Source organism: Stegodyphus dumicola, chromosome 2, assembly GCF_044657685.1.
Source record: "Stegodyphus dumicola isolate Sdum_Otavi_A_Nest chromosome 2, ASM4465768v1".
In the NCBI taxonomy this organism is placed as follows: domain Eukaryota; kingdom Metazoa; phylum Arthropoda; class Arachnida; order Araneae; family Eresidae; genus Stegodyphus; species Stegodyphus dumicola.
Genome location: NC_140769.1, coordinates 240,929,917 through 240,943,027, shown reverse-complemented (window position 1 = coordinate 240,943,027; position 13,111 = coordinate 240,929,917). Strand labels below are relative to the sequence as shown.

At 30.8% G+C, this 13,111-nt stretch overlaps 1 protein-coding gene across 1 annotated transcript in view; it reads left to right on the top strand.

Annotated features, from left to right (window-relative positions):
* LOC118197739 (serine/threonine-protein kinase Genghis Khan-like) overlaps window positions 1-13,111 on the top strand; it is a 464,691-nt gene that overhangs the window by 338,871 nt on the left and 112,709 nt on the right. Inside the window, exons 3-6 of the mRNA XM_085811939.1 lie at window positions 7,217-7,300; window positions 7,389-7,484; window positions 10,157-10,399; window positions 11,482-11,538. Coding sequence (XP_085668065.1) covers window positions 7,217-7,300; window positions 7,389-7,484; window positions 10,157-10,399; window positions 11,482-11,538 — 480 coding nt within the window. The remainder of the gene's footprint in view (window positions 1-7,216; window positions 7,301-7,388; window positions 7,485-10,156; window positions 10,400-11,481; window positions 11,539-13,111) is intronic.

The window sequence follows — 13,111 nt, the reverse complement described above, 5'->3', positions numbered from 1 at the left end:
CACACAGGGCTGGCACTAGGTATTTTCCCATCTGATGCAGTCTCTGTGGATCGTAAATTCTGCTGCCTGGTGCCTTTCTAAATTCTGCTTCCAATGCCTGTTCTAAATTCTAAAGGTTTTGCCATTTCTAGACTTTATTGCTCAGTGTGTCACTAAATTCTAAAAATTATGCCACATCAGCTCTCGAACAGAAGCTTACCATATATATTTCATATTTCTTCTGAATGTTCATAGTACTAAAGATATAAAATGAGCAGCTTTTTCTATACATTCTAAATGCATTTAGTTTATTTAGAATATCAGAAATCTTTTATTAAATCCAAAAAGTCTAAAATGAAGAGGAAACGTGGAAGAAGAAACTGTATACATAAAGAAAAACAAATTTATTCTTCAAAGATATGTACAGTTATTATTATGTAAATTACACAAATGTTTACAATTTCAGCCCTTACTATAATTTTCCTTTTCTATTTTCTCACCAGAATGCAAATCACTTAGACAGTTTTCAAACCGAGCTTTTTGGAGTGTTAGTTCCTGCCCACTCTGATAGTTAGTAATTATTCATTTTGGATTACCGTTGGCGACATTTGAGTTTGTTATGATGGTAGAGTTATTGAGCCAGCCTAAAATGATATTAAATTGTATAATCTTTGACCACTAATCTATATTTTTAGTTTGAATTTGACTCTTCTTGTTTCATTACATCACTACGAGCTGTAATTGATTTTGTTAGCATAAGAACATGCCTTTATTTTTTAAATAAGAATCTTATTTAAACTTTTGTCGGACATTGCAGTTACTTTCAGACATAGCGATAATTTGCTTCATATCTGTTGATGTGTTTTGGATTATTTAACCAGATTAAATAAACCTTCAGTACATTGTGGATAGGTTGACAGGTTAGGAGATAAAACACGCAGAAATTAGTGAGAATATTCTTTTGTGTATTGAGAGAAAATCCTAATTGTTAAAAAAGGTGCTTAAAGAGAAGGAAATCGATATAAATTGGCCAAAATGTCTGGGAAGGCTTCAAATTAAAAAGACGCATAAATATTTTGTTGAGTATTGTTACTACAAAACATAAATGCTTCATGTGTAATTATCCGAATATCGTTTAAGAATCAATGTCATAAATTACGTGTATTTTAAACTGTGAAACTTTATTAGATTGGGATTTTAGTAGGGCTAAAAATAAATAAAATTTAATAGTGACCCTGTAAATCTTTCTGAATATTTGTAGCATTATTTTCACTGCCTGTAATTACGTACTATGGTATAGATTTTTTTCCTTCTCTTTTCTTTAACTTTCTGATTTGAACTTTTTCGTCATCAGTACCTACTCAGAATTTTTTCGTGAAGTTCCATTGCTACATACTTAGTAAGATAAAGAATGTGCATATTTCTCTTTCTGTTTGCAAAATAAAATCGAAATTAGCTATTCTTTCAGGAAAGAAAATTTATTTTTCGTGAAATCCAGCTCTTTGAGTAATATACAAAATTTAAATCACTATTGAAACAATATTTTTTTCAAATATTCCGTCAATAGCCAAATTAAGTGAATATGCTATTTAACCTTGTGTTAATTCAATTCACCGGACTCCGGAAAATTCGGTATTATCCCTTAAACTTGTAATACTTAACATCCATTGGAAACTCGATTTTCCAGCGACGGATACTGTGTGATTAAAAGCAAAGAAGTGGTAAACCTCACAAAAAAAAAAAAAAAAAGGGGGGGGGCACGAAAATACTGCCAACATGTTAGAGAAACATCCCATTTGTATTAAAAAAATCATTAAGAATAATATAGAATGGAAAGTAAATTCGAAGAAAAAATTGCAAGGTGAAATAAAGAACCAAACACGGAAGAACAGAATTTTAAAGTTCCTACTGTTGTGGCGCCTATAAAACATGGTTGATTGTCTTGCAAAACGTGTGCATTAGATAGGAAATTTATTACGCACATTGCACATATGTCGGCTGGATATAGTCACGGACGGTGAATATTTATTTAAGTGCCCTTTATTAGCAGAAACTGACTTGTTATTGGCGAGTCAGAGAAGTGATGCAGTTCATCTACATTAGTTTTATTGTTATAATTTTCTCTTAGCTTATCTTGTTTTTTGCATTAGTTCGTTTGTATTATTTTGTTATTCGCTCCAGTTCCGTGTGTCACTCTTGTAATATATGGGCGCTAATGGTGTACAGCAAGTGCCTTTGCAGTGTGGATAAGATCTGGATTTATTTTATCGATGAGATCTAAGAGGAGAACTATTCCCCCCCCCCCCCGAATCTCAATTAGATCGTGATCTTTGTCTCCTAACAAATAGTCTAAAAACACAGGTAGAGAGACCTTGATCTTCTTTGTTTGCTATATAGAGAGAATTATATTAGTTTCTTCTTTCGAAATTTTTTCAGTAATTTTTCGTTTCGCAAATTATGTCTTTCTTGCTCATGAAAGTTAAGCCATATAATTTCGTTTTTGTTAACGTAATTTCATCTTCTATCAAAAACAATGCATCGTGCTCATAAAAAGAAAAGTTTCTCCTTTTAGGCTTAATTTTAATCTGTATCATGAGATTAACAGTGTTTTAACAACGTATTCTAAAAGATATAAAGTTTAATAAGCTATTAATATTTTTAAGCGATGAAAAGAGGTAAAAATAATATTTGCATACATGGTTCGAGACGGAATATAGTATTTCCATTTAGTTTTTTTTAATGGTGTCGGATGATACAGTACGTATAGTTAATAAACAGGGATTCGAAATTCAATAACTCCACTTAATACTCGAGAGATTTTAAGAACTGTATTTGGAGATTTTTTTAGGAAATGTTTTGTATTGAAGAAAAAAAAACTTGTAACCAGGAAACATATTTTAGAAATATCTTTAAAAAAATAAAATAAAAAAAATGTTTAAATTAAAAGATGACAAGAAAATTTAATTATGTCGTGAATATAAACATATAAAGACATTTATTTAATTCATCATTCAGTAACATAAAATTAATACAAGTCTAAACAAGAACTTTTATTTTTGACGTTTAGTGTTACTAATTCACGTAACATCCGTGGTATTGTGCGCAAATATTCTATTCATCTTACGGGCACGAGAACATAAACTTAAAGTATCAATAAATAAACAGCCATTTGCAGGTGCATATCCTCATCATTGTGATTTTCTTTCTGTAGCTTATTTTATTGAGAAAACAATACAAGATGCAAATAATAGTATATACACACTGCGCCAAAAAGGGACAGTTCTAGTATATCTCCTGTTCTACTGGGCCGATTGACGAAATTCAAATTGCGTTTTTCATATCTCGAAAGCGCGACTTAGTTTATGTATTAGATTTATATATAGCGTTGTTCTAATATAGGTATTTCGATGCAAAATCGGACTTTTTCTGAAATGACATGCCAATTTCTTTTCATATTTCGATTCTACGATTCAAATTATGCCAAACTTCCAAGTTTTGTAAAAATCGCACGAGTAGTTTTTAAAAAATTAGCTCTCAAAATTTTAGCTCCACAATGTTAATTGAATTTGATATATATTTATTAATATCTCTTTTTTTATTAAACTTACTTGATTCCTTCTTCCAGAGTTCGAAATTTAGGCTTTATCCAAGTATAATCCGCACATTTTTTATGATTTCTTTTTAAAATATTTTTTATAATTTTTTTTAAAAACGTTTTGTATTATAACCTATAAAATTTTTAACATCATCTTAAAGTAGATTCATTTCTAGGCACACCTGCAAAATATTAGAGTTTTTTTATTCCAAATTTTCTAAGATATGTATGAATTTACATATTGGAGCGTTTTGAAATTTGGCATTTTTTATTCGAGCTATAATAACGCCAAACGATAATCCGCATTTTGTTAAAATTATTTGAAGGTATGGACGATGACATTTTTCCGTTCGTCTACAATGAAAAAAAGAAAAGTAAAATAGGTTGCTGTAAATTAAGAAATTCGCCAAGATAAAGTTTTGAATTTCTCCGTAAATTTCGCACCAAATTTTACGAAATTTAATATTTAGGCATTGCAGAATCCAAATATGGAAAAAAATTGGCATGTCATATCAGAAAAAGTCCGATTTTGTGTCAAAATACCTATGTTAGAACGATGCTATATATAAATCTAATATATGTCCTAAGTCGCGCTTTCGACACATGAAAAACGCAATTTGAATTTCGTCAATTGGCCCAATAGAACAGGAGATACAGAACTGTCCCCCTTTTTTTTTTGCGCAGTGTACATGTCATAATTTTATAGAGATGACTTGAGGATTTGAATATAGCGTAGACGCACAAGATGGCATATAACGGAGACAGACATGGTCAAAAACATCTTAAATTTATTCTTGATAAATTATTCTTGATAATTTATTCTTAATTTATTCTTGCATAAACGTGTTCACATAGCATTCTGTGTGATAAGCACCCTTGATACCTCTATAAAACGAATCACATCATTAGAGAATGGCTGAAGCAGAGAAATGAGGAACACTCATTTGCATGGCGAGAGGAAGACAAGTGACGGAGAACGGAGGCTCCTGGTGACAATCAAAAGTTAGCTGGAATTGTCTCCACCCTCTTATCAGGAGTTTATTACAACAAAAATAATTCTGACATGACCAGACAAAAGCAAGAGTATATAAATGATACATTGCAATATGATTATCTTTTCCTAGTACATAATGAAGGGTTTGTCCATTGAGAAGTTAAACGTATTTTCTAACTAAACATACAATTTTAGAGCATAATGTATAAAATAATACTAATTAAAATAAAATTAATATTAAAATTAAACTAAAAATAAGCATACACAAATTATAAATTTACACACTTTAAAAATTAATTTAAGTGCTAAGACTCAATACAAATCCATTTAAAGTTTTCAGTGCAAACGGGCATTTCGCATATACGTTTATAAGTAACATTATATCTAAATATTTAAAATTATGTTTAATTTGCACTTCCTATAATTATTATAACATAAGGTAAAATCTTAATTATTATGTTTAATAGTTAAATGTCTGTGTCAGTTCTTAGAATTTGATTTAAAGTTCTTTGGACAGTTTTTTAGCACTTATTCTATTGTAACTTATTCTATTTCTGAAGTTTATTGGCGTCTTCATTCTGCGTGACGAATATCTTGGCTCATAGCTGAAATAGAGTTGATTGTATTGCACGTGTGTCTAACTTAGCACGGTTTTTGTTTATGAATTTCTTAAAAGAGGTTCGAGGTCGGTTGAGGTAAATGAGTGGACTGTAAAAGGCATAATGGTCAGGTGAGTCTTCTAATCACTAGACGCATGTACTTGTATTTAAAATGCAAAAGCAATCAAAACAGTTTGAAAAAGGGTCATGCTCCATAATAAAATCAGTTAGTTGTGAGATAGTTATGAGTCTGTTTGTGCTGACTTTAGGAATGAAAGTATATGAGCACCTACGTACGTATTATGCCGTTGACTGGTCATGTAGCACGATTTAGTGACACTTATGCAGGATCATCTTTTTTAAAACTCCACATTAATGATTTGCGATTGGTCACCGTAGTCGAAATTTCCGCTAACTGTCGACAGGATAATAAATAAGTACCAAAATAATTAGAAAAGCTTACATTTCTTGAAAATCTTTGTTTGAATATAATAACGTAAACTTTATAGTCCTTGTCTTGAAGTCTTTTGTAAAAATTTTAGCACAGTTAAAAGTTTTTAATCCGGACGTCCATAATCCGGACCTCAAAGCTACAAACTTTCTGCACATGCGTAAACGCATGCTCATAATAACTTTACGCATGCGCATATGCATAATACGTTTACGCATGCGCGTTTAATGTATGACGGACATTATAAGCTAAGCTAAAATTATCTAATTATCTATTTCAGTTAATGTTGCAGATTGTGCTGTTCCTTAATCTTCGAATTGGATCCGGCTTATTATGTTTTGCAGACTGTTAGAGCAATTTTATAAAAGTAAGCTTGAACTTTCGATTATGTCAAAAAGAATTTCTGATTCTGGAGCTGCCAAAGGATCCACAAAGCGAAAGCATGTTTCGATGTCCATCAAACAAAAAGTGGAATTGCTGCAAAAAATGTTTAAAGGCATGAAGAAAGTGACAGAGAGGTTAGTGAAAACGAAAAAATTTCGATTGACAAGTTAGTCGGTATTCTCGAAACAGCAATTACAGGACTTGAACAGTGGAATTTTGTAACTGAACAAGAAATTATGTCTGCTTATAGAATTAAAGGCAAAGTATTAGCACATAAAACGAAGCAACTTAAACAACTTACATTGAAAGAAATGTTTAATAAAGTAAACAAATAAATATTAAGCTTTTTTTTTTTTTTTTTTTTTTTTTTTTTTTTGTGAATTAATACTAGTAATTCACCAATGGTTAAAGGAGTGCTAGGCATAAAGGCCTCCGAGGAACAAAACCAAGAGTGAAAGATTGTTGATGACACATATGGGGCATGCATGTTAACCCTTAGAATATCAAGGCCTTATCTCACCTGTTTCTTAAAAAACCTAAACGTCTTAAATTCCATTTTTAGATTCATAATAATTTGATCTCATATCCCTGTTCATCAATGGACAAAGTGGTTTCAGATGATGTTGTTTCTTATCAAAGGAGCTTCCTTCTGAGTCTGTACTAAGTCACCTTTAAAAATAGAGAACCACAAAAGAATCCTTTTAGGACAAGGCTTTCTACAATAAAGGTAAACCAATGCACTGTATTATTGGGGAAACTGCGACTTAGGTTATTGTGTACGTTAGGGAGGGGGTAAACAGATGAGGTCCATCTAATGGATGAGAGTTCTGACAGTGTGATGACAGTTTGTATAATGAATAAATGTTGATTTCAATACATTTATGCAATATTTTTCTCTCATTAAATTCTAATCCAGCAGGCTAATAAAAACCAGTCCATCAATCTTTTTTCAATTTTCGGATCTCATAATCAAGGTTCATCTTATACTTGGGGGCGTTTTATACAGGGGAAGATATGGTAATTGATTATGAAGAAGCACATAAATACCGTCTGTCTAAGAAGAGAGACCTTTGTCGCGAAATTTGTGTAGCTTATTGTACTAGAAACGAGAATTTTACTAGTTCAGCTTAAGTTACATAAATTCAATAATATTATATTTCATTGAAAATTTGTTGTGTCAGTTGAACTAATTTTAGTTTTAATTTCATTGCTAGGTTGCAGTTGTCAAACAAAGAACAAATGAAAAAGTATATGCAATGAAAATCTTAAATAAATGGGAGATGTTAAAAAGAGCGGAGGTAAGTTCATTCTGTCAGTTCTCAAAACTGGTATTGTTTTTATTGATATATTTTTCCTGTATAATTATATCTATTTTCATTTCCATAGACAGCATGTTTCCAAGAAGAAAGGGAGGTATTAGTCTATGGTGATAAAAGGTGGATCACAAACCTTCATTTTTCATTTCAAGACGATGTAAATTTGGTTAGTACCTTTTAAATGTTTTATTATTCTTTTTCCTACTTCTACTCTCTTTCCTGTTGTCTCACTTCATTGCATTGGGGCATATTTTAGCATTCAGAGAGCTTTTTGCTAAAATTTCAATAAGGAGAAAACTTTGGAAGAAATGAGGAAGTCTGTAGAAGGCATATTTTGCTTATATATAGGGTATCGCAACAAAGATTGTAAATTACCTAAGATGCTCTTACCTTTGATAAATTCATGTGCATCAACATGAGGCTGGAAGTATTTGGCATTACTTATAAAGACAGTATAATCTTAAACTAAATGAACTTATACTTTCAAATATTTTTATTTATTCTACACTGGGGCCAAAATATTAGGGACACCTCCTAATCTCCTAATAATGCATTAGCTCACCTTCAGCTTTTTATCAGAGCTTGATATTGCTTGAGGAATTCATCAGAGGACTGAACTGGCTATGGGAGCAATTTGGACTTCTTTTCTTGCTGACAGTTACTATCTGCATCAGAAAACATCACACAACAAGTAATCAGCAATAAAATAATACTGAAGACATGCTAAAGGATCCATCCATTATACCTTAATTCGATGGATTGCAACTTTGAGAACTGTCGTTAGGCTTGATGGGTCCAACAATTAATTCCGTTTTTGTCATATTCTGAACATATCATTGCATGTGGGAGAGGGAAAGGAGATTCCATCGGATCAAGCATCTTTTTTTTCCATTCCTCAGTTGTTCAGTTTTTGGTGCTTCTGCACTCATGGTAATTTTGATATCCTGTTTATGAATGTTAGTGGGGGCATTCTTGATAGTCTCATGCTATTAAAAACTTTCATTTGCAAAGTCCATATGTTGTCTGTTTGGATATATTTTGTAGTGAACTTGAATCGTATTGAGCTGCAGTCTATCATGTTATTGCTTTTCTGCAGTGGGCGGCTTGTGTGAGCCACTTTTAATCTCTTTTTCCCATCAGCATTTTTTTTCCCAATATTGGGATTGTTAACCAGATTTGACAGATTTTTATCAATGAGAAATGCTTCAAAGAAATTTAAATCGCCAGCGGTAGATGTTTTTTGAATAATTTTATCAGCAGCAAAATGGGAAATGGTATTTTTTGATCAGCAATGTTGGGCATACAGGACTTATGCATTTCATTTTTCGTAATATAAATCTCATGGCCCTTAGCACAAACTTTTAAGGCTGTAGTAGTTTGTCTAATATGTATTAAACCAAAGGCCACATTTTCCCACTGCTTGAAATAATTATCAGTGCCCAAAAATTTGATGCTACAGAAAATTCTTAAGACTAAGTAATGACTGAAAATTTTGGAAATTTTTCTTAAACATAATGCTGTAAACATAACTCATCATGTTATTTTGATTTTTATATATATATATATACTATAATCTATTTTAACTATTTGCATATTATTGTAATTCCTCGCGTATTTTCCCTTCCATTTTAACCGACGCATTCTGAAAATTAAAAAATAAATAAATAAATAAATTGCATCATTTTCTCCTTCCTCAGTGCGTTCAGAGAATGAGCTCCCTGAAATTTTAAGATGGATTCATCTACATAGTGACTGCTTTTGTCTTGCTAGCAAACACACATCTTTGCAAAGTTCATGCCGAACATTTTCCTTTCAATCCTCAAACTTTATGCCAGCCTAGTACAAGAGCCGACAAATATCATGGCAAAGCAAACATGAACTGACATTCAGTGTATGATTTCGCTTTTTTTAGCTAAGCTTTCAATTAAAAAATTCCAGTTAGACAATTGTTTCATAGTTTTTCTTTTAAAAAGGGGAAAAAGGTCCATAATGTAATAAATCATACCTGAAAAAACATTGTCACGGTTGTTTGCCTTTAATTACTTTCATGAAAAGATAATAATGAAGTCATATAAAACTGAATTTTATTAAATGCAAATTTTAATATTTTAAATGATAATTTAAAACCAGCATTTTTGAGTTAACAGTATTCTAATCAGATCCGGGCTTACTTTCAGCACCCTCCTCCAAAAGTGAAAAATATAGAAATCATGGTAGAATGTTCCTCAAAAGATGGTTTATGATGTTCTAAAAAATTTTGATTATTCAGTGCATTGCCTATCTACATTCGCTGCCCTGGATGCTCAGTTTACACCAAGTTCTTTAAAGCTGTTACTGTTTCCAATGTAACAAATTTGGATTCACTAACTTAGCTATTTTTAACAATATTTATATAGCCTCTAAAGATTTTCATAAATTAAATCTCAAATAATATGTATCTCATTGCCCCATCAGATTGAAATAGTTCTTTTTTTTTATTTCACAGATTTGGCTATGGAAAATACCTTTCTAAACAACAATCTTTTCCCTGTCATATGAAGATTAAAAACATTATATGTCATTAAAAGGTATTATGTGACCTAAACTGCCCTTATCTAGAGTCATTTGATTCATTTCTTGAACAGGAACTATGGTTCTTCAACCAACCACTCATGTAATATTTAGCTGAGTAGTCTTTTTGAAACATTGTATGTATTGGGTACTATGATTTCTACATCATAAAAGTAGTTTCTCACAATATCCTAATAAATTTAGCTCAATGTTCTTTGAGGAATGATTGTAAATATGACTTTTTTAATAATTGTAACTTTTGCTTTTTTATCCCTTTTCTAACTGCAGTATTTAGTTATGGACTATTATTGTGGAGGTGATCTGTTAACATTGCTGAGCAAATTTGAAGATAGGCTTCCAGAAGACATGGCCAGGTTTTACATTTGTGAAATGGTGCTAGCCATCGATTCAATTCATCGACTTCATTATGTTCATCGTGATATCAAGCCCGACAATGTACTTCTAGATGCAAATGGTCATATAAAATTGGCAGATTTTGGGTCTTGCTTAAGGCTGCTGGAAGATGGGATGGTGAGTTTAAAAAGTTTATTTCAAATTTGAATGTATGTACATCAGAGTTTTTTTTTTTTTTTTTTTTGCTCTAGAAACTAAAAATGAGGCATTGAATTAGCCTGCATTAAAGTTAATTAGATTATTTTTAAAAATCTGTTGTTTATACAATGGAAAGTAAAGGTTGCCAAAAGAAATAAATGAAATCTTCACTCAGAAGGACATTATTGAAAAGTAACTTTGTTCTTTCTATTGTAATCCTATAATTACATTTATTTTAACTGCAGTGCATTCATTTTAGAGTAGACTTTCTCAGATTTCTAAATAGTCTTTCAAGACCACTGGTCTTAAGAACTTCCCCAAATATGATTTTCTAAGGTAGGTTTAAAAAAATATTTGATTATCTATAAATTTCTGAGGATGCTGATTTTATTATAGTACATTCATTTTAAAGAAATGATTCTGGAATTTTAAGACTGCCATTATGCTATATTTTTAAGCCTCAGAAACTCCTAAAAACTCATTTTTCTCAGAGAAGTTAAAAAAAAAGAAAGTAATATTTGTGATGATTTGTAACTTTCTGAGGCACTTATTTTACTACTGTGTAATTGTTTTTGAGGAGTGATTCTAGAATTTCTTGATCATAAGTCCAAAAAACTCTCCAAAGTTTAATTTTGTTTGGGAACTTTCTAAAAATAATTGTAATTATCTAACTGCTTTTGAAGGCAAGGCAAGTTTATTGAGAAAGCATAAATTTGTACACCTTGCAGTTCACGATAAAGAAAAGATTTAATATAAAAATTACATTGTTTTATAAATGTATGGATGTTTTTGAAACTTTTTTAGCACAATAATGTACTCAGTTTTATAAAATTAAGCATAATAATATAATCAGTTTTATTGTTCTTTTTAGTAAAAAATTATGCGAGACAATAAGCGAATTATATTAGATCTATGTAGCAGAATATTTGGGAAAATAAATATATAATATTAAATCTTAAGATCAATTGACAGATCTGATTGTGATTGCACTTATGTTTCTGAATTCATATTACAAATTAACAGTTGTTCATTTATTTTCTTAAATATTTCTAAAATTTTAGGTGCAGTCTAATGTTGCTGTGGGAACTCCAGATTATATATCTCCTGAAATCTTACGAGTGAGTTCTTCATTTCAGTGCATTAACTTATCTTTAAGTGCTATGCCAGATCTATCCTATTGTTGCTTCACTAATTCTGTATGCTGACTCTGTTTACTACATTAATGTTATTTTCTCCTTTTTCCTTGTACTCATAAATTTACTTTACTTGCATGCTTTATTTTTCTATTTAATATATAACCTGCTTTAAAGGGCATATTCTCTAAACTTTACTCAGATGGCCAAATTCATTCACCTTCTGCATGAAAAATAACACTTTATGAAAAAACTGCTTCGGTGTTGCTTCATTACTGTTGCCATTTCCTCCTGCTAAATTGTTTCTATATTCCTTTCACCAATACTTACCTTTGTGGGTAATAATTGTGTCACCATGTTATCTGATTATTTGACTTATGTTATTTTAATACTGTGACAATCATTACTTAAAGAAAAAATTTTAATACCCTGTATGTTAAATGTTAGAAGAAGGAAAGTCATTTAATGGACATTAATTTTCAAATAATATGTTTTGTTTAAAGTTTGTTGACCGAAATGTGATAAAAATGATTTTATTCAGTGCATTTAAATGCTTCTCTGTAGTTGCACTTTATTTTCTTCTGTACAGCTCAATCATTTCAGTGCTTAAACTAAATCTGATGGTTTGATGTGTACTAAGCATTCAGATGTTTTCCATTTTGTAATAAAAGATATATATATATATATAATAAGAGGAATGTTAAAAAATACATTTGATACTATAGTTCCTTAGCAAAAACGTAAAACCATGACACAATTAGAAACAATATTAAAGTAGTAAAAGCAAGAGTTTTTTTAAATTCTTTGTACATTTAAATTTCTGTATTTCTTATCACCCTTTTTTGATTTTGAAGTCATCTCTGTTGGTAATTTTTTACGAGATAGCTTTTACTTCTTTAATATCATTTCTAATTGTGTCATGATTTTACATTTTTGCTAAGGAACTATAGTGTCCTTTAGATGCCTTTAGTTTTTACCTTTAGTTTAGTTTTTTTATAGATACTTTTAGTTTTTACAAGATAGCTTTTACTACTTTAATATCGTTTCTAATTGTGTCGTGATTTTACATTTTTGCTAAGGAATAGTGCCAAATGTATTTTTTAGCATTAGCTTTTAAACTTTCCTCTTACTTATTAAATTAAAACATTTTTGAAGCTCAATGCACAAAATTCTTGACCACTGAGGTCTCTCTAATTCAAGTTGTCTTGCTACTTATATATATATATATATATACAGGATGAATCTGAACTAGTGGCAAAATTTTAGAAGGCAGCTATATGAGCAATATTCGTCATAGCATGTGTGGTTAGAATGCAAGTAGTGAGAAGTTAAAGGGTAGATTTCCACTGTCACTTCAGAAAACATTTTATTAACAGGAATGTAATTGATGTACATGTTCAAAGAAATTGCTCAAAAGAACTTCTACCACTTGCTATGCAGGCTTCACACCTGCACGCTAGGGACTGTCACACATTTGAAAAGACACCAGGCATTTCCCGAGTATTGATCCATATTTGTTTCAGTAAAGGGCATTTGTAGATTAAGCTTTTCATATGGC